The sequence below is a fragment of the Amphiura filiformis genome, chromosome 6, assembly GCF_039555335.1.
Source record: "Amphiura filiformis chromosome 6, Afil_fr2py, whole genome shotgun sequence".
Lineage (NCBI taxonomy): Eukaryota > Metazoa > Echinodermata > Ophiuroidea > Amphilepidida > Amphiuridae > Amphiura > Amphiura filiformis.
In genome coordinates, this window is record NC_092633.1 from 67617327 (window position 1) to 67640409 (window position 23083).

At 37.4% G+C, this 23083-nt stretch overlaps 1 protein-coding gene across 2 annotated transcripts; it reads right to left on the reverse strand.

Moving 5' to 3' along the window:
- Positions 1-1383: 1383 nt before the first annotated feature.
- Positions 1384-20326, reverse strand: LOC140155890 (acyl-coenzyme A thioesterase 9, mitochondrial-like). 2 transcript variants are annotated; one of them, XM_072178890.1, is made up of 13 exons: positions 20203-20326; positions 11764-11870; positions 10898-10943; positions 10151-10350; positions 9468-9548; positions 8948-9051; positions 8055-8128; positions 7223-7402; positions 6068-6158; positions 5553-5638; positions 5047-5134; positions 4174-4324; positions 1384-3165 (listed from the first exon to the last, which is right to left on the reverse strand). In XM_072178890.1, the coding sequence occupies exons 1-13, from the start codon at positions 20226-20228 to the stop codon at positions 3068-3070; spliced, it is 1332 nt and encodes a 443-aa protein (XP_072034991.1). In that variant the 5' UTR covers positions 20229-20326; the 3' UTR covers positions 1384-3067. The 2 variants fall into 2 exon arrangements, with proteins under 2 accessions (XP_072034991.1, XP_072034992.1); XM_072178891.1 differs by lacking the exon at positions 20203-20326 and adding an exon at positions 12047-12065.
- Positions 20327-23083: the final 2757 nt, after the last annotated feature.

Sequence of the window (23083 nt, forward strand, 5' to 3'; positions counted from 1 at the left end):
TAATCAAACAATGGTATTGATCCTGTACAACTGTTTGTGGTTTATTTACATTCGATTCATTTAAAATCCACATAGTAAACATTAATTTTGGCAAGAGTTTTTCTCTCTGGAACGATGATGCATCAACTGGCTCCGCGTAATGAAAAGATCTAACATGATTGGTCAATTTAGCTCCGCGAAGCGAAAAAGTAAGCTACACGTAGCAGCTCCACATTGTGGCGGTTACGGCCAGCCATATACTGATCATGCGAAAATCGTAAAACATAGAATAGAAACAGTGTGGCCGGCTCTCAAAATCTCAAATTGTATGCATAGCCTGAGTCGCACGGTCTATCTCGAACAAAATCACCATGCGTAGTTGTTGAAAAACGTGAGGATTCATCGTACTACCACGGCAATTTTTAACACGAAGATATAGGGATGATGACGGTGTGCCATACACAAACAAGTGATTAATCAGTGGTACTTCTAAAACAGGTAAGACTACATTATGTCTGTATCAATTCCATTGGGCAAACACATTCATACACACCCCTACACAAACAAGTGATTAATCCACGGTAGGCCTACTACTTAAAAACATCACATTCTCCCATTCACAAACAAGTGATTGATCAGCGGTATTGCTCAAAAGCCAGTAAGACTATGATATGTCTGTATCAATTCCATTGGGCAAACACATTCACACACTCACATACGCAAAGAAATTATTAATCAGCGGTACTGCTAAAACAGGTAAGACTGCATGGACAAACACTTTCATACACAAACAAGTGAAAACAGTGGTACTGCTATAGCACATTAAAATGACATTATCAATTCCATTGGGCAAACACATTCACACACTCCCAAGCACAAATGATTAATCAGCATTCAGCAGTAATACTAAAATAGGTAAAGACTACATGTCAGTATTGTCAGTAGCAAAATTAAGGCATCTTGCACAGGTTACCTTGTCATTACATTTTGCACATTTTGATTAATAAACCAACTACATTTTGTAACATGTATATTTTGGCAATAGCCAATAACTTCTCACAAATGCTTTATGTCAATATCATGTACTCAATTGCCATTTCGTTTATTTTTGTTGAACATAAATATACATGCAAAGATAGGGGACAGATGGTTCACCATAGATTTTGCACAGTAGACTGGTTCTAATCCTGGCCTATTCTTTTCTACACCACCATCACCATATCAGGGTTTTACGGCAGTCTGTGATTAGCAAGTATACTAATTGGCACATTCACAGCACCGAGTTGCAGACACCATTCCACTGCCATTCAAAATCAAATTTTTGGTGGTTTTATGTATAGCACCAAATAAAATCTATTATTAGTATTAAGATCATCACAAGAGTTCAAGCAGTCCACACACAAATTCATTTTTTTATTGGAACAAGAGTCCAATCTTATTTATTTTTATATAAAAAATTGAGTTGTATAAAAATTGCTCATTTTAGTGTGATTCTCTAAGTCTACATATTGCAAACAGTGATCAAAATCTGCTGTCAACAGAACACTACTATTTACTTCTTTCTACGGAAGCAAAATATTATACCTTTTTATTAACATTTTTTGAATTATTATTCTGATGTGAATCATAGTATTCAAAAGCACATCATTTTAAAATCATATAGCTATAAGATTAGACATGAACCTTTATTCATGGATAAACTATACACATCAACTATATACATGTAATTCATGTATTCATTAAAATGGTTTAAACCAATCCAGTCACACACACGATATTGCAATTGCATAACTGTTAATAACGTCAAATTGATTGCTAATTTAGAATAAGAGCAATTGATTTATTTTCTTCTCTATTGGACAATGCCTGTTAAACGCAACATCACAACATTGTTTTGTCATATCTAATTCTCTACCATTGCTCATTAGAGCAACAAAAAAAAACCACATGCAACAAATTGTAACCTACATGCCTATATGTTTTTAAACTATTTCATTTGATTCACTGGATGCAATACTAATTTGTTGAGATTTGATGCATCTGAAGGGGACGGATAGCAACGAGTGCACAGTATTTTTTGTGAGACCTGAGAGCACATCAGACACACCAAATTGCATTCTGAATACAAGGAATGTCCTTCTGATATCAAATTTTTTTAAATTTGTGATATACAAATTATATGGCAAATTATTAAAAATTGAAAATTTTTGACACTTAACAGTCCTTGAAGTATACTTAATAAATCTAATGATATGTACTTAAAGTCATGTAGCTGGGAGGAAAAGCCAATCATCATTTGAAAATTTTGATCTTTCCTATTGAAGACATACATTTTTTCCCATGAAGACCTCAACATTTTGTCTTTTGTGGAAAAAAATGCATTTCTTCAATACAAAAATATGTATTCAGAATGCAATTTGGTGTGTCTGATGCAAATGTTGCTATCGCCACATCCCCTTAAATGAGGCACCATACCCTGTCACCGTACAAAGTTTAACATTGATAAGTTGTTGCTTTTTAGCTGCACAGTGGATTAATGGAATATCAGGCAAAATATGCAAATAAGCTTGATAATATTCATAAATATGCCAATAACATGATGCAAAACTATACAGCATATACGGCCACCATACCCTGTCACCATACCAAGTTTGAAGTTGATCGGTTATTGGATTAAAGCATGATTTTGCTTCCGCCCAGTGAATGAAAGAAAGAAATGGTCAGACAATCATCCAACCATCTGCACCATACCAAAAGCCCCACACAGTTGTGGGGGCAAAAATCAATCCACATCCACCTTTACACCAAGGTACATGTATCCTATAATTCTGACCTTCATCTGCATTGTTAGAGTGTAAATAGCTTGAAATCTTGAACACTAAACTTCACAATTTTGCAAAACCAAAGAATGACCCAACTCTTTTACAGAAAACGTCATTCTAGGATGGACTGTAGAACTACCTTAGGAATATTACGAAGCTGCAAAGTGATTTCAGTACTTTCTCAAAACTCATTATACACATAACTTTCTTAGATTTTAAATAAATTATAACACAAATATTCCTGAAAGATATATGGCATGATTGAATCATTCTCCTGTTCCAAGTGTTTCTTCAACCTTGTCAATTATACCTGTCCTCATAAACTCCTTGAAGTGTCTTCTTCCATCTAAATACAGCATAGATTCTGAAACAGACAAATGTATGAGGCAATTGGATTAGTATCATTAGTTTTAGTATTATTCTCCCTGTCATCAAGGATGAAGCAATCTTAGATTAAACAGGTACAACAGGTAAAGTCCCTGTGCCTTGTATGCTATTCTTGCATATTCACCTGTCTAACAACTTGCACATGGCGTCGCATGCCTTGACGTATATGTAAAAAATAAGAAGACTGTGCTTCAAAAATATGAGGTTATAGGTGCAGAGCGGGTGTTTAGCAGTTTCTTATGCCATATTTAATGGAACAATTGGCCCTCATTAAGAGATGATGCTGGACTTTACCAGTTGGTGCACTGTCTGTTTATTACACATCTGCGTGCAGTGCACTTTCCTCATGACAGTAGCCTATGGTAAATAGCGCATAGTACTGTAAGTGAGTAAAATCTTTTCTTTGTGAGAATTAGTTCAACTTAGGCAAATCCATAATTCGAAAGGGATAGCTGAAAACAAACCCATAAAGCAAAATCATAATATGTTGGGAGAAATCCTTAATACTTGGGTTGGTTAAAATGGACTTGGGTGGATGATGGAAAGCTTGTAATTTGCTAGTTTGATATCCGAGTTCAAGTGATAATATAATGCTCTATGAATCACCCTTTATGATCTCCCAAGTGGCACTTGACGGTCTTAGATAGCCATCAAATGCCAAGATGAAAGGATCACTGGTTCGGTAACAGATTTCTTGTTCATAGTGTAAAAACAAATCCGTAATATTGCTTCCCCTAAACTCATTACTGATTTGACTGTCAGATATCCCTAACCATTACATTACCAATTTGTTTGGATGCCAGTCCTTACCTGCAACCTGACAACAGGCATGTTGTAATGTACAATACAAAAGTCTATCATCCTTTTTAATTCCAATCATTATTAACATCAGTAAACATATTACACAGTACATGCACCAAGTTTTCAACTCTTTTCCCCACTATTTTGAAATAATTACATCTAAACAACAACCAAGCCTACTTACCTCCATATGTCTTTGGTACAACAGGAGGTACATCGCCGCTGCATGATAGCGTAAAGTGAAAGATGTTGGTAGTATCGGCTTTATTTGTTTTGTGGTCAACTACTTGAGCATGAACCCTAATCTGCATGAAATCTCCCTCTGTATAAGCTATCTGCATGATTCCAAAAGGAAAATATTACAAGAAACTCTCAGCATGAAGATTAAAGAATCCATATCCTTTAGGAAGGGAATGCAAGTCGGGTTAAACAATGAAATGGAGTGATATCCATCAACAATTTTCTAGTATTTTTTAGATGTATGTACCTTCATCCAAGTATGCAGAAGAAGGTATCTGAAGTCAGCAGTACTATTACCTAAAAAGGTTACCAAAAATACTAGCATTAAGAGCATAAAATGAATGATTTATTTCTACATGTCTATTTCCTCCCAGGTATGTATCCTTTTATCAAACACATCTCATGTAATTTCTGCTAAAAATGTGCACACTTTTTCCACCCAATGCCCACAAAATGCCTAGTACAAATGACCATACAGATATGTGCCTCAAACTGGAGTCACATTTTCAGCCATTTAGTATATAATTTACCCCTTTCTCTATACCAATTTTGGTATACAGATGGGTATTTTATCAAAATTTCCCCAATTGTTTCTGAAAATTAATCGAATTTCGCCTATATATAGCCAAAATGTTCTAAATTTGCCAAAATATCTGGACTGAAAAACATTGCAACTTACATTAAATTTGGCCAAAATTTTTTGACTTTTGGTATACGGATAGGTCTAAATATCTTGAAATAAGGATGGATCCACTGCCAATTCTCAGTGGCACATCCCTACTCAAACCAAACTTGATTCCCCCACCCGGTTGCTTACCTCTGATAACAACAAGAGAATTGATCCAACTTCTACTGGCTTCCTGAACCAGATATCATCTATAGCTCGAAAGGATGGTGTCTTACGACTGAAACAAATAAATTCAATTCAAATAAGATCAATTCATGAGTGAGTGCTTGTGCGATAAGCACCATGTGTGCTGAATTCACCTGGGCACTTATGGATGTTATTCAAGTCAAAATGGTTATTTTCCAGGTGTTGTGTAAGTCACAATAATAGAAATAAGACCACCCTGTATAACGTGTCACAGCCATTCAAACTCATTGTACAGCATTTCACTTATAGTACCACTCAAAAAGCCTGAAGCTAATTGTGAAAAAAGGCTGAAATAGCACATATAATTTAGGTTAAAATGTCCCAAAATGGATTGAAAATAAATAAAAGTGCAGAAATTTGGACTTTAAAAGAAAGAATTCGGGCATAAGGAAAAATACATCTGTGTAGGATACAGCTGCACTGCTGCCATAAGTGATGAGGAGACTTACCTATGCATACATGCATTTGCCCAAGCCAATTCAGTTGCTTTCCTCATCAGGAATCCACCAAATATTTTGTTATACAGATTTCTTTCCTAAAGAGCAACAATTAAAACAAATAAGTTGTGAAACATATAATGCACATACTGAATTCAATGAACAAAAAATCCCATTGAGAATACTTAAAAACATCCAGTACCCTCTCAATAAGGCCCAGCCTCATCAACTCACCCTATGCATGCATGAATACGGAGGTGCAGAGGACATACTAATTAATCTGCAAAATCAAACTACTGCAGCCAATTTTTGTCTCTTTAGCCTCCTGGTAATGTTACCATTTTTAATCTTGGATCTTCCCTCATGTGTTCTGTCATCATGTAAAGATGTGGAGTGAGGGTCAACACTATTCCACTAATACAGTATCTGATGATATCAAATGAACTCAAGACCATTTCCTTTAATTCCATCCTTACAAATCATACATGTTTCAAACAGTTCTCTGAAGCATAGTCTCTAATACTAACCTGAGGAAAACATATGAGGAGGTTCTTCAATTTGGTATGTTCCATCCAAACGGATCCCTCATCCTTTGTACGAGCACCAAAAGACATGGTCCTGGATTATGAAAAGAAAAATAATCAAAAAATATTGTGAGTCTAAATTATTGTGATAGATAACCGAGTATCAGCCCATAATGAAATATCCTTAGAATGTAGAGATGACAATAATATACATGCCAGATGTTACAGAGAAAAATTATGACTTTACCAAGTATTCTTCAAAGATGAAAAACTATACAAACTATTCACCAACAGGCAAAGTCCTGTGTTTTGTATGCACTGAAAATGCTTGCATATTGTTGAGGGCCGATCGTTCGAACGCCTATGTCAAACAAATCATGCACATGCCGTTTGTGGCTATCATGGAGCTGTATAAAGGTCTGTTCATACTACCACTGCATTTGTGATGCGTTGCTTTGCGATGCGGTGCATTGTCGCACCGCATCGTACTGCAAACTACTGCATTGCGATATCGCAATAAAGTTAAATACATTTTAACTTGGAAATTCGACGAGTTACGTTGAGTTGCAGCAAAAGTAATCAATATATCGGCATCGCAAAAGCAACGCATCGCAAATGCGGTGGTAGTATGAACGGACCTTTAGAGTTTATTATCAGCTCTATATAAGGTGCCTATGTGTTTATGCGAAAGATGTCAGGAGGCCAAGACTGCTTTGAAGAAATATGCAGCAACAGGCACAGAATGTGCTAAGCGTTTTGAAATGATTCATTAACAGATGATGTTGGACTTTGCCTGTTGATTATTGGTCTGTATCTGTTTAATTTATGGTATTCTTGTTATAATCTATGTTATAAATTCACTTTAAACTTGTGTAAACTGAAGAAAACTTGTATAATGTCATAACACATACTGGATGGCAAGACAACAATTGTTTGGTCTAATTACCGAAAAATATACTGGTGCAGTCCTGTGTTGTGTACAAATTGTAATCTTAGGTTTGTACAAATTTCAGGATAAGCAGAAATCCCATTATAATCACATATTTTGTAGTACCCCAAACTGACCTTAATTTTAAATTTCCTTTTTAATGAGAAATATCAAATAAATGATTTTAGTGACATGAAGAGTAGATTGTCCAATTCAATGTTTGCCCTTACTGTTCATCTAATGAATCAACAAACATCTGGTGAATGAGTTCTCGTTCCTCAGCTGTGGGTGCCGTCTTCAGAAGAGATTCATCCACTTCTTTTTTACGATTCACTTTGCTTACTTCTCCCTCCTGGAAGATCATCTCTTCCTCTGGTGTTTCAGGTCTTAATGGGTTAACATATGCAGCACTATAAAGTGGAAGTAGAGAAAAAGAGCAAAAGAAACTTATTACACATCACACAAAATATTATACACATATACATGTGCATACAGTGATATTTTTGCAGCATTAACATTAACTCATCTTCCTGTGATTTGAAATTTTTACAAATTTGTACATTTCTTAAAAGCCTAATGGAAGAAAATGTCAAAAATTAACTGCACTTGCAAAATTCGCAAAAGTTTCGTGCATGAGAACAATTCACGATTAACAGTAAAAAAATGGGCATGTCAGTATATACATAATATTCATGCAAAAGTTCTAATTTCCCACAACTAAATTTGCACTATCAGATTATTAGTGGCATACTGGGAGAAATTTTTAAAGGGGGCAAATTTGTAATATTGTCAAACTGATGCACTCTAAGAATGACTTTACGGTGCAAATGCATGCATAGCGTGCAAAAAAATGCAATATCAATACTAAAATGGTCCAAATTGATGTTAATTGTGCTCTGAAGCAGGCCAAAAGGATGATGCATATCACAAGTTTGTTTACCAGTATTTCGAGCCCATTCAGTACGCTACCAGATTATTTAAAAATTAGTAATACATTGAATCAGATATCTAAAATGTTGTGTCATATCACCATATTTCTAAAAACAACAATGTTGTACTTGCCCTTTATTTCCTGGATCTCTGGCTACCATGACAAATGTTGCTTGCAATATATCACTCCAACTGTCCTGTTTCAACTATTAAAAGAAATAACACACTGAGAGTTAATTCCAATGAACAATTAGCACAAACATCACGCCGTGCATCCATGAATGTATAATGCATTCAAAATCTGACTCTTCATGAATGGTAGTTTGAGAATATAGGTTTTGCTCTCGCCAGTAACCCTTACATGACTTTTTTATGCCTTATACTGCCCACTCCACTATAGTCGGTATGCCTTGCTTGAGGCAGTAATGTAGATATTGTTTTTTATTGTATCTCTAAAAATTAAACATAATGATGATATTTATATAAAAGTATACATTTTCAGAAAGGAAATGATGCAATCAAACTAGCATAACAGATTCCTGAAAAAATGAGCAGTTTTTGAGAAAATCACAAAATATGATTTTACTTTACTGCTTCAAGGCGTACAGACTATAGTAAGCCATTTTGTCTTGCAGTGAGGTAAATGTGCCCAATGTTATGCTAATGAGTCTAATTTGTCTGACCAAATTTAGCTTCATATTTGACTTTTCAGCTTGAGAATGGGAAATGGGGTATTCATTTGTTCCAGGAAAGTTGTTATTCTAGTAGTGCATGACCCTACTTTTGTTCCACTTCAAGGATTTTACATGTGGCTGCCACCCACCCCTGTAAAAAAGAGAAATTTCCACCACCGAGCCTTTTGCCTCTTGGAACAACTAAGCTGGCCACAAGTTTAAAGTCAACACAGTTACTGATGTTTGGAATCATGAATATTTTTGTGTGCATAGTGAATGTGTAATTTCAACTCAAAGCCTGAGGTACCGAGTTTTTCAGAGAATTATCGGTACACAGTATTGCATACTAACCTGCTTCAATTTCATTGTGACTTCCATTGAAGTCTTGCCAGCCCATGTTACATGTCCTGTCATTTTGATGTCACTATCTGCACATATGGTTCCTTCATGTAAATCTGACCAAAGACAAAGACACAGCTTATTACTTGGATTTCATCAATTTGAGTTTATACTGACATTGGATTGATTGATTTATGTCAATTTGGCAAATGCCAGGCAGTACCAATGGGCCAAAAAAAAGGAGAGAAGAAACAAGTGTCCCTTCTGCATAGCTTTAAAATTTTACAATTATCATATTCCCCACACATGCTTTCGAGATTTTACTCTCATACATAACAACAGGGCCAACAGCAACAGCAGCCTCTAAATTATACAGGAGCATAATATTGAACTTACTTGAATTTCAAAATATTGTATCTGACACAGACGGCATTAAGGTTATAGTATCTCTGTGCAAAAATGATGCTTTTAACACAAAGTGCAATTTTATTAAAATAAACTCTCAAAACAATATTTGTATTTTGCTACTAACCTATTCTGTCAACTAATGCTGTTACAATTACCAAAGGTGATTTGAGTTCATCTCTGTTATTATGCTGGTATGATATCCATACTGTTAACAAAGAGGAAACACACATAATTTGTCTGGCTGCTGATTAATGGTTAAGATTTCTAATCAAACTCTCCTACCTTAATACAACAACACAATGAATTTGAGCAACCAAAACAATCACCAAACAATGCAATTCTGAATGATTTAAATGCTATTGTCTACTGTGCTCTGATATTCGTGTAAGCTTACATCAAATGACTCTTGGCTTCTTACAAAGCATGTGCATTACACAAATATTATCATAAATATATCCTGTAGTGTGTTATTGAAAGAACTATTACATGTACAATGGAAGTATGTATGAAGTGTGTTTCTGTATTCTAAAACAAAAGTTACATTATAAAACATTACAAAGGTACAATATTTCTGTCGCTATGGACATCATGCAAATATTGTTGAATATGTGTTCTGCAAACAGATTAATTTGTAGAATCTGTGTCAGAGTGTAGTGAGCTTTTCAAAGTTGGAAGATGCTTCAAGGTCAGTGATCATTCACTAAATCAGGCTGTCCTTTGACAATTAACATGTTCACCAAATCTTACAATGTGGGGGAATGACATTAGATGACAAGAATAACTTTACCCATTCCTATCATCACCTACCAGCAAATGTATCCAAGTCTTCCAATAGCTTGCCTATTCTGATAGTCTTAAACCAATTGATATATTTCTCTTGTATTTCTGGCTTACTACTGAGTGGAATCAGTGCTTCTTGGTAGCTTTCTTTCATGGTCCTTGGAGTCAGCTGTGTTTGGCTATGTACCAGCTGGGTGTACAAACCAGATCTATCGGCCCTTTCTCCCCTGTAAAAAAACATATTGTATAAGCATAGAGTCATTCATTTACAATAATGAGGTTAGAAAGTGTGCACCAGATTCCACTTTGCCCTGTCACACTTGGTGGACAAAATGGTGCACGTCCACCAGTATTTATCAGCAATGGCCCACAATTGAAAGATTACTGGCTTTTTAAGTTTATCTGGCCATTAAAAGTGTTTGTCATTGCACATTACATGCAGTATGCAAACAAGCAATCACTCATGACTCATCAGTGTGCTGAGAATTCACCACTCTTTCCAGCCATATATCTTGCATATATTGTATTTTCAATTTTTGATCTGAATTTTAAGCTGATTACTTTTTGTAGCATCTTTATGGTACTTCTTTTTTTTTTTTTCAGAAGCATCAAGCCTGTTGATTGATAGCAATTACACCTGTAAAATTGAGATCGCTTTACTGGGTTCAAAATTCTCTGGTCTTTGGTAACATGGTTAATAATATGAGCTGCATTGACCAATATTGCAAATTATTTGACAACTCTCATGATTTATTAATTCATAGTGGTACATACCCCCATTGCTTCTGTGCTCCAGCCAACTCTTTCAGTTGTTCTCTAACTACAGAAAAAACAACAAGACCAACAAAAAGTAATTTAAATTATTACAGTATGTGTAATCAAGCAACACTTATGATGGCATAATTGTGTGCTTAAGTGGGTACTACACCCCTGGCCAAATTTATGCCTATTTTTGCATTTTTCTCAAAAATTATAGCACATTAGTGACAAGTAAGATATGTATATTATAGGGGCAAGGACTACAACTACTGTACTGAAAATTCAGCAACTCAAGGCAAGTAGTTATTGATTTATTGATCAAATATTGGTTTTCCCTCATTTTTGACTGTAACCCCACAATTGTTGTCTGCGTTGAAATAAAATTTACAGTGCAGTAGTTGTAGTCCTTGCCCCTATAATATACATATCTTACTTGTCCCCAATGCGCTATAATTTTTAAGAAAAATGCAAAAATAGGCACAAATTTGGGCAGGGGTGTAGTACCCCCTTAACCAAAAGCTCCTCTGATAACTATAGATGTACATAATACATAAAGGCTGACCCATCTTACGAAACAAATCCAACATTGAATAGTTTGCAAATGTAAAGCAAATATGTGATTTGCATAAAGAATAGATTCCTATTTAATATTTGTTTTCACTGATCACATTATCCCCTTTTAATTTCAAGCCAAACAAATGAGGTATAACGAAGAAAAATACAAGAAAGAGATACAAATTTGAGGTTTACTTGTTAATTATAACTGTGTATCGATGATTTGCTCAAAACCGTTTACACGTTTGTGCATAGGGTACTTCATGTTTGCATGTTTTAAAAGCGTTTGATAGTAACTAAGTTTTTACTGTATTATTGAAACCTACCATTTTTAATATGAGGCACAGAAGTTGCACTCATAAATCTGCATGGCAATACATGAATACCAAATCTTCCACAGCTGTACACATCTGATGCCAAAACTCTGGATAACCTGAACAAGAATGTGAAGAATAGTAAGCATCTAAAGCATGGGATTTATCTTTTAATTTACTGGTTGAAGAAGTTACTAGTACCTTTAGATTACCCTTGCACTACATATCTTATCTTGCCAAACTTATACTCCATGGCTAACTTTGCATGTACGGTACGGCTAGAACCTGGAGCTACCTTTTGACAGTAGACTGACATACACGGAGCTTTGTGTTTCCTTCATGAGCACCACTCTGCGATGACAAACACTTTGAGGGGTAATTGGCCAATCAGATTATTGGTTTGTTGTTATGATTGTCAGACGAATGAATCAGTCAATCAGAACCCCACTTCTGTATTTAGGCTGTGTACGACTGGACGCTCTCACAATGTAAACAACTGCTGTTCTTCTTTGCCTGCAAGTGTCGTATAGTATGCTTTCAAAGCTAGGTTACAACAAATAACAGATCTGTTTATGTTTGTGCCAATATACTGTAATGTCAGGCCAAAAAGAAAGTAAAAAATTGATTTTTTTTTTTACAATAATATAATATTGAACCACCCCTTACTACCAAAAAAAAGCTTGTCCCCCCTATAATTCAGGGGCGTGCCCAGAAACCGTGACCCCGGGGGGCTGAGGTCTGAATGCAAAATGTTGAAAGGTGTAACATATCGCGCTTGCGCAATAGGGGGTGTCTGAGGGGGGATTCAGAATTAGAAAATTTTTGAAAGTACATATGTAAAAGCCCCAATGGAGCCATTTGGTGCAACATTTTTACACATTTGTAGGTTATTTTCAGAGCATATATTTTACCAGAATTCCAACTGAGCCGCCGCCGCAAATTTTAGTTTAATACGAACACACACATGCTCGATAACTTGCAATCAAAGCCTCAATGAAGGCATTTATGGTCAAAGGACCACTCCACACTCAGGGGTGTCTGAGGGGGGATGTGCCCCCCTGAGAATTAGAAAAGTGAAAGCCCAATGGAGCCATTTGGTGCACCATTTTTACACATTTATGGGTTATTTTCGGAGCATGTATATTTTAACAGATTTCCAACTGAGTCGCGAATTTTAGTTTTATATGAAGGCGCATGCTCAATAACTCGCAATCAAAGCCTCAATGAAGGCATTTGCTGCAACAGTTTTTCATTATTTTTGGTTATTTTGTAGCATAGGCCTTTTATATGCATCTATTTATAGGATTTTTGACAGAAAATCTGACCGAAAAAGTGGCTATAAAATGCATTCAAAATTTGTGAAAGGCCTATGGATCCACTTTTGGGGCGCTTTTTCTCCCCTTTTGATTTTAGGGGGTACTATGCCCCCTGCCCACTGGGTATGCCACTCTCACTCCCCTCTCTTTTCTTCTCTCTCTCTTTCTCCCTCTTTTTTTTTTTTTTTAAGACTCAGGGTCTGAAGCCCCAAAGCCCCCCAGCACGCGCCTGTAATTCACCACTCTGGGGTACACATAATTATTGCACCACCCCTTATAGGTTTTTACAATGTAAAATAGATCATCAACATCACACACTAAGTTTTAAGCATCGAAAGAAAATGTAAACGTGGCACCAAAAATATACTGCTATGTATTGAACAGCCAGGGACACAAATAATATGCATATCTACCTGTTCAATAGAAGCAAAAGTACAACTTTATCCAGCTTTGAAAAAAAACACCAAAATTTTAAACTTTTCTTTTTAAGTAGCAGTATTTTGCTTACTGGAGAACTCTAGCTTTTGAATTTGCACACGATTACGCATTCGATGCTAGAGTGCATTGCTATCGTGTTTCGGTCGGACAGCTTTTACAATTTTTTGCATCAGCAGAGAGAGAGGTTATTTATTCCGTTAATGTTGAAATTTGGATGAAATTATTTCAATGAGTCAACTGGCACCAACTGCTTGTTTGACCCCTGTCAGGGGCGTTAGGCAGTAAACAACCAGAACCAGAACTCGTATGGTGAGACCACAAGGAAAAATACAACAAGACCACTCAAGGTTCTTTCGGCGAATCTACAAAGTATGCCAAAAGGGAATCTTTCTGGGAAGCTGTTGAAGCGAGCCAACCTGATGTCATCATCGCTAATGAAACATGGCTAAAGCCTGACTTGCTGAACTCTGAAATGATGCCCCCTGGTTATAACTCGCCCATCAGAAAGGACCGCCCTGACGGCTACGGCGGCGTTCTGCTTGCCACCAAAGGTGATCTTATTGACGGAGAAATTCAACTTGACAGTGACTGCGAAATCATTGCAACCAAAGTCGAAATGGTCAAACAACAACCGCTCATCATCATCTCTGCATATAGACCACCCATAAATGACCTGCCGTATGCCCAAAACCTTTGTCAAGCTATCAGACAAGTTGTCACCAAATACCCTGCTGCTAGCTTCTGGATCAGCGGTGACTTCAACCTACCCGATATTAACTGGGCTACTGAAGCTATTATTGGTCACCAGTATACCATCGCTATCAACAACTGCTTTCTATCTACCTTCCATGACCTGGGTCTTAGTCAAATTGTGGACTTTCCTACCAGAATTAACAGCACTCTGGATTTGTTTCTGACCAACCGTCCATCTCTGGTTAGTAAGTGCATCCCCTTACCAGGTGTGAGCGACCATGAGATGGTGCTTACCATTTCTGACATCTGAACCAAGCGCCAGAAACCAGTTCGTCGTCTAATTTTATTGTGGAAGAAAGCTGACATGGCCGTCATCAAGTCTCAACTCCACAAGTTTACTACCTCTTTCCTGTCTGCAAATACAGTCGATAGTCCTGTCAACAGCCTGTGGAACCAAATTAGCACCACTTTGCATGGTATCCTTGAAGAACATGTTCCATCTAAGATGACTTCAACCAGGTTCAACCAACCATGGATCAACAATCGGCTTAAAAGCCTGTCGAGACGGAAGATGAAGGCCTACAAGAAGGCAAAGAAGTCTAATTCACCCAAAGACTGGTCGCGCTACAAGTTGCTCAAGAAGACCATGCAATATAGCTGCCGTAAAACCTATGACTCTTTCATCTGCGACATGATTTGCGGTGAGATGTCATCTAACCCGCAGACATTTTGGTCTTACATCAAAAGCAAGCGTTGTGACAACTCTGGAGTAGCACCCTTATGAAAGATGGCATCCTACAGAGTGATAGCACTACCAAAGCCAACCTACTGAACGACCAATTCGTTTCAGCCTTCACAAATGAAGATTCTGCTGACATGCCTATTCTCGGCTCAAGTCCACACCCTGAGGTTCCAATGTTCCAAATAGGATGTGAAGGCGTCCAGAAGCTGTTGTCAAATCTTAAACCACACACTGCTGCTGGTCCTGACAATCTACCAGCCTACTTATTGAAGGAAGGTGCAGAAGAATTGGCTCCAGCTCTTATGCTTTTATTTCAAGCCACCCTCCATCAAGGCAAAATTCCTTATGAATGGAAGTCTGCATATGTTACTCCAATTTTCAAGAAGGGAGATAAGCATCAGCCAGCCAACTACCGGCCCATATCCCTCACTTCTATAGTATGCAAATTGATGGAGCACATCATGCACAGCCAAATTATCAACCACCTTAATGACCATGGTCTTCTCACTGACAAGCAGTTTGGATTTAGGAAGAAACACTCGTGTGATGCCCAGCTCCTCTTGACTGTCCATGACCTGGCAAGTGGACTGCGAGACCAAGAACAGATAGATGCCATCCTTCTGGATTTCTCGAAGGCCTTTGATAAGGTTCCGCACGAGCGTCTCCTCCTAAAACTTCACTTTTATGGCATACGTGGCTCCCTCCTGTCCTGGATTCGTGATTTTCTCACCAACCGAACCCAGCAAGTCATTCTGGAAGGAAAGAAGAGCAACTTCAGGGCATAGGAAAAATATTTCCTGTCTGGGAACTTATACTATGTGGCTTTAAATTTTCTGTAAAATTCACGAGTGCCTTGTCGCTCGCCCTTAACGGTTGTGGTCCAGGGGCTCAAAAGGTCTAAAAAGCTCATGGATTTAAGACTTTTTAAAGTAAGAAATCACCATTCTGAGGCTCTACAAGTAATTCAGGCATGAGAGTGGGCTTTGATAAAAAAAACCTCTGAAATAGTATCCATGTGGGTCGAGGAGGCAGAGCTCCTGCTGGGGTCGAGGGGGCAGAGCCCTCCGCAGGGGTCGAGCCCAGGCGATTTCAGCACCCCAAAAGAGGCCATTGACATAAAAAATGCATATGTCTATGTTAAAGTAATTCTTGGCATGTTTCAGACGTTTTTGAAAAAAATGCTTCCTTCATCCTAAAAAAGTGGTTTTAATTATTCAGTTTCCTATACTTTTGTACATGAGACACATTCTTCAAAGTTTTTTCTTTGCCTAATAACATGGCTTACATGGCTTACATTGATATAATGCACAATATAAAAACGATGATTCATAAAATTTTTGACACCCCCCTCTTCGGGTATGTGGGAGGCCCCCCCCCCCATGCAGGGGGGGGGGGTAATAAATGTGCATGAAAAATGCATTGTATGATAAGAGTAATGTGTAAAATACGCTACATTTTATGCTCTACAATACAACAATGAACAAGAGTTGAGTGTTGGACTTCCCCATCTTCATAATTATCTTGTGGGATTCATTTCCGACATGGTCAAGTAATTATAGCATAAATTTTAATAACATGTTTTTCCTGGCCTTACACAAACTCTAGCCCATCTCACAACCCTTACTATAAATATACAAACCCAACCAAGCCTATTATAAACAGTAACACCCTTGCCCAACCCCCAAAAGAGAAGTAGGGGTGAAATTGATTTCACCCCAAAATCGGACCTACATGTATATAGTATGTTATAGTATATATTAAATGCATGAATAAAGTTTCATTTACTTTATTTAGCCTCATCTCATCAAAATAGCTATTTTTATGGCTTATTATAGGAAGGAGAAACCTTTCACATAATTTTTGAAATTTAAAAAAAAATCTAAAATTTAGAAAATACAAAAAAAGTACATTTCAGTGCATAAGCTTTTTTCTTCTGGGTAAGATTTTTTTCTTGCATGTAACAACCTTTTGCTTGCAGGTTAGAATTTTGATAAATAGGTCCATGCATGCATTTTGTATATGATGACCTATTTATCAAATTTCTACCCTGCAATAAAAAAGCTGTTGCATGTAAGAAAAAGTTCTTACCCAGAAAAAAAAAAGCTTTTGCACTTAAATGTTTCTTTTTTGTATTTCCAGAATTTTAGAAATTTTTTCAAATTTCGAAAATTATGTGAAAGGTTCCCCTTTTATTTTGTTAGCAATAAAAATAACGATTTCCATGAAAATTGAAATGAGGCAAATTTAAAGCAATTAAAACGTTATAAACACATTCATGCAATGCATTTAAAAACATTATCTATATCAGATTTTCTGTCATTTTCAGGTGAAATCAATTTGACAATTTCTACCCTAATTCCCTTTTGGGGGTAAGGGTTTTGGGTTATGTTAAAGGTTAGTTGGGCTTGGGTGGTTTGAATACATGCAGTAAGGTTTTGAGGGTGGGTAGGAAAACATTTCAAAAAAACTTAGAAAAAATTTAAAAAATAAAAAAAAAAACATTTTTTTTTTCCAATTTTTTTTTTCTGTGACCTCCAATTTTTTTTCTGGGAAGCAGTAGCGGCCCGCGTTACATGGATTTCGAGGGCCTGAGCAACTTAACGAGCGTCACCTAAGGAGTACAGCAGGGAACGGTCTTGGGACCATTACTTTTTCTCATATTCATCAATGACCTTCCGAATATGTTACTTCTGAGATACGGCTGTTAAGCTGATGACTGCCTCTTGTACAGGCCGATTAAGACACAGGCCGATGTCACCATCCTCCAGCATGACTTATCCAATCTCCAAGAGTGGGAGCGCAAATGGCTTAAATGTCTTTCAACCCTGCCAAATGTGAAGTTCTGAGAGTTACCAACAAGAAAAAGAACATCATCACAGCTGACTACTCCATCCACGGCTCTACTCTCCGCACAGTTGACGAAGCAAAATATCTTGGCGTCACGATCCAAAGCAATCTGTCCTGGAAACCGCACATCAACAACATCTGCAAAAAATCCAACAGCACCCTGGGCTTCTTACGTAGGAACCTGAGAAAATCTCCATCCAACATCAAGGAGCAGGCCTACAAAACATATGTTCGCCCAACCTTAGAATACTCTTCTACTGTATGGGACCCTCACACCAAGGACCTGTCATCAAAGATCGACATGGTGCAGAGACGTGCGGCCAGGTTTGTTACTGTCAGATTACCATCCCAGACACAGCGTGACACAGATGCTAAGCAAACTCCAATGGCAGACTCTGAGCGAACGCCGGGCACATAGCAAAACCATCATGCTCTACAGGATCGTCCATGGCCTTGTCGCTATTCCATGTGGTCCACCCTACTTCCTTCCATCCACTTGTGACGTAACAAGAGGTCACCATCTGCAATTCAGACGTGGACAACATCACTGCAGAATCCAGTCCTACCAGTACTCCTTCTTTCCAAGTGCCATCTGCCTGTGGAATGTGCTCCCAGCTTCAGTAGTGTCGGCCCCGTCCCTGGAGGCCTTCCGGAGCCGGTTGAGCCCACTGCAGCCGTTAGATGTGGAGAGGACTTTTTACTCGCACTTCATCACCAATCTTCACCGGTACGTCTTCGAATTTGTGTTTCCGCCCCGGGGGGGCACTCAATTTTTTTTTGGGTAGGGGTGTGCCACCGCCGGTTTCGAACTTGAGGTCTAAGGAACTGATCGGCAGGTCAAAAAGAGGGGTCTAGGAACTGATCGGCCGGTCAAAAAGGGGGGTCTTGGGAACTGTTTGACCGGCCAAAAGGGGGGTCTTGGGAACTGATCAGCCGCCAAAATCTGAAAAATCTCGCAACTAAACCATGCAGGCCAAACCAGGGTTCAATTTTGTTGCGTTGCCGCCACAGATTTTTGAAGGAATCGATTTCACTTTGAATTGTGCATTAAATTATTAAATCAGGAAAACCATTAATGCAAAATAGGTCTGTTTGGCCTATTACGATGAAATTCTCAGCAAAGCAAAAGAGCATTCGAATCAAATTACTAGACCCTGCAGACCTACAATCTATGCTATTAGCCTACTGATAATTATAGCAGCACTACATAAAAGCCCACCATAAAAACAAACCCACAAAAATATTTTTTCAGTGCGAAAAAGTAAAACATTGACTACATTGAACTGATGAGATGATTGAGTGAAGTGTGCAGAATTTGACACCATTCCACTAGACCAGTAGATCGTAAATTACCTTTTAATTCACTGTTATGGCCAGCTGCAAGGATGTGCACACAATTATTTGAGGTACTTTTCCTCATATTTGGCAATTTTATTCCCAAAAGAGATCTCAAAATCATTTATTTCTAGCGAAATGTTCATCAGCTGAAGGCATCGGCATCGCATGCAGGCACTCGACAGTGCAGTGCTGTTTATCAACAAACCAGTGTTGCCACTACTAAAGGAGCCCAAAATCCGCCCAAAGTTCACCTTACTCCTAATACAATGTGTTTCAATGGGGAAGAAATTTATGGAAAATTCCTTTGAAGTTTTTGAGCTCATAAAAGTAGCTTTTGGGCTTGAAATAGTAGGACAGAAAACACGGGAGAAAACACGCCTGTCAAGATGCCAATGAGAGCGGAAATCGATGATCTGAGGGTCTATGGAACGGCTAGAAAATTTTCGGGGCTTCAGAGCGGGCAATCAATGAATTCAGAGGGTCTAAGGAACGGCTAGCGGCTCTGAAAAAGGGGGTCGTCGCCGCGGCACATACCCGTATAGCTGGGAAATGTGAGTGCCCCCCCCGGGGTTTCCGCTCGCACCCTTTGCACCGCACACAGTACGACAATACTCGAAAGTTCAACTTTTAAGAGGGATGTACTTAGGGACCGATCGTTATTTACGGCAGGGGGGGAATGGGTGTTTTGGCAAAATATCGACAAAAAATTTCGCGTTCCCCTCGCGTCCGCTCAAAATTTTCGCGTTCCCCCTTGTTTCCCCAATTTTCTCCATTTAAAATTTAACAATCCCCCTCTTGGTTCAACTAAAATTTCAGGTTCCCCCTCAAGACCACAAAAAATTTCGTGTTCCCCCTAAATTTACCCATTCCCCCCTGCCATAAATAACGATCGCTCCCTTACTGGAAGAAAGAAAGAAAGGTGACTCCACAAAAATCGGATTATAAGCTTACCGATACTCATTCCAATGCATTGCATCATCATCATCATCATGAATGATCAGTTCATGTCATGATTTCCGAGATATCACCCTATCATTATATATATTAGTGCACTTGAATTACGTCAAAAATACTTACATTTTCCACCCAGCAGAAGCAGCCATCTCGGACCTGAGGGATACGTATAAAGCCTGTATACAAACAGAGATATTATATAGATTACAAATATTTGTTCTTGTTGATGCCTCGCTAATAGCCTACAGGCTGTGAATATCTATAGCCTCATTCTCAAGTTTCATCCTGGTTTCATCGAAATCTAATTGCTTATAATAGCTGTCCATTCATAAACTGTGTATTGGCTATGATACTGTTCAAAGTTGTTGCCATAATTTTAAGGGACCGTCAAAAATTATTTGACAGAATCTAATTTTATTTTATGCCCGATGTGTACTCCAGTTTGGGGACAATAAATTTCATTTATTTCTATCAGGCGGTATCGCCCGGGGGTATCGCGAAAACAATATTTCATTTGTACACTAAATAGGCATATAAAAGGTAAAATTCTGTCTTTATCGGAACAATTTTCAATTGCAATTTTGAGTCATTGTGTATTAGGGCGGTATAGGGCCTATATGTTTTTCTCCGTCCACAGCTCCAAGACTGACAGGGAATAAAAAATAAATAAATTAAAAAAAAGTAAAACGGAAGGTATTCATTTTGATAAGATTGTCCGTTCAAAGTGATATACCGTAATCAAAATGAATGGTATATCTCATAAAATATACGAATAGTTAGGCCTACGGGATCAAAAATAAATGAGTAGGAATTCTAGGTAGAATACCAGGGATTACAACATCTCAGTAACCATATATCGAAGCAACTTCATACTATCACCAGCTATGAAGCGTATGACAAGAAGTACTTTCCCATATTTCTTTATATTATATTAATAATACACGTATAGCTAATTTCATATTTAATTAGCGTTAATGACATATTTTTTGAAAAAATGTAGATCAACTTCTGAACATGCTACAAAGTTGGTTGAGGTGTCAAATTATTGCTCTTTCAAAGATAGGCCTACTTAGGGGGGGGGGGGTGGTGAGGTCATGATACTATTTGAGAAAAGCAAGGACTAGTGACCCTTCTGCATTTTACTGAAACTGATAAAAAAAAGTGATTTCTTACCTGAACTCATTGTTAGGTCCAAAACATATAGCTTAGGGTTTAAAGCTAATTCTGGCCAAATTTAAGGTCAATAGGGGGTGTAGTTTTGCTTCCACATTTAAAAAAAAGCATTTTCGGTAAAATATGAAATAGGAGAAAATCTACTTTAAAGTTATAATGTTGAAATATGAATATACCAATTAGCTAATTAGCATAATATTATGATTAGAAATTATTATTTTTACTGACATATCACTTGAACTTTATATATATGCAACAATTTGTTCTTTTCTATTGATATATTTTGGCCTGTAATTAATTTTTATTACTTTAATAACACTGTTTGAAAACAATAGAATACATAAGAAATATATTAATGCATTGTATTATAGGATAAAGGCTCATTCTGACAGTTTGTAGCTGTTTGTTGCGTGGTCTGTTGAAAGTATCACCCGCAACTTTTGAACTCAATGTGCGAGTTGTATCAAATAAAAAGTAAAAGAAAGCTGAATGTTAAAAGTATGATCATAACAGAAATTCCAGAAATTGCTTTTTTAGCACCCAATCCCTCTTCCCAATCCCTATCCATCCCCGAAATTACAACACATTGTCTATGGAGCCGTGTATTACACATAATCATGCATAACTCGCAAACGGAAAATGGGATTGGCAACTGAAATTTTGGGAATAAGCTTTTTTGAATATCTACTGAAAAATATCATAAAAAAGGATGCTAGGATCACGAAATACTCCTTTAAAGAGTATTTCGTGATCCTAGCATCTCTTTTATGACATTTTTCAGTAGATATCCACGACTAAAAGCTTATTCCCAAAATTTCAGTTGTTTCGATTTGCGTTTGCGAGTTATGCGTGATTATGTGTATTACACTGCCCCATAGACAATGTGTTGTAATTTCGTTCTGGTATACCAAAACGAAATTCAAATTTCACGATATCTTTGCTAAACGAAATAATCTGCAAGAAATTTTTTGTATATAAACATTATGTAGCCATACTAAAATGGGGTAACTTCGGTCAGCGGGGTAACTTTGGTCGGTCAAATATATTTTTTTAAATGGTAATATTTTCGTACAGCAATATTGTTTTTAGTCATATTTGGTGTCAATTTGTTAAGAAATATATTTGGAAGAAATAATAGTCGCTCATGTCTAATTTCCTCAAAATTTACGAAAAATTCAGGATTTTTGACCAAAAATGAGCATTTTTTTACATTTTTTTCTGAAAAAATAAAAATCGATCTTTGTGAGCAAGGATGTGTCTTGATTAATTTTGCAAGGGGTCAAATGTCACAAAAAACAACAACTTGTCCATATACAGCGAAGATCAATTTTTTTGATTTTTTTTCTTCATGGAATGTAATACTCTGACCAAAGTTGCCCCAAATGCGGGGTAACTTTGGTCAGGCTATTTTTAACCCCTAGGGCACCCTTACAAAATTAATAAAAAAATCTGTTTCAACTTCAAGGTGTAGAAGGAACCCTAATGTAATAAAAAGGGTTAATTAGAAATATAATTGGTTTTGTTTGGAAGCAGTGGTTCAAAAACTCTGAAAAGTGCCCAAAGTTACCCCATTTTACGGTAGGTTTCCAGTGATATAAAAATCTCAACTTTTTTTGAGAAAAGTGGGGGGATGAGGCTGTGGATAACGAAATACCCTTTTTTAAGTTATGGCAACATAAAATATTCAAAAAACTTTCTTTGGGACTTCGATTTCTGGGATTGACTCGAAAGGGACATCGGGCTTGAGTCGGGGGGGGGGGGACATTTTAATTATGTTTAGACGGACCCTTAGAGACGAGCTGTATATAATGAGCAAACAAGGTTATTGCCC

Bases quoted from the DNA above. Each gene is read 5' to 3' on its own strand.
- LOC140155890 (XM_072178890.1), bottom strand. From the start codon at position 20,228: ATGGCTGCTTCTGCTGGGTGGAAAAT. The intron at 5,135-5,552 runs GTAAGTCTCCTC...TATTTGTTTCAG, and splicing joins GCAAATGCATGTATGCATAG to TCGTAAGACACCATCCTTTC. The intron at 4,325-5,046 runs GTAAGCAACCGG...GGAATCATGCAG, and splicing joins TTCTCTTGTTGTTATCAGAG to ATAGCTTATACAGAGGGAGA.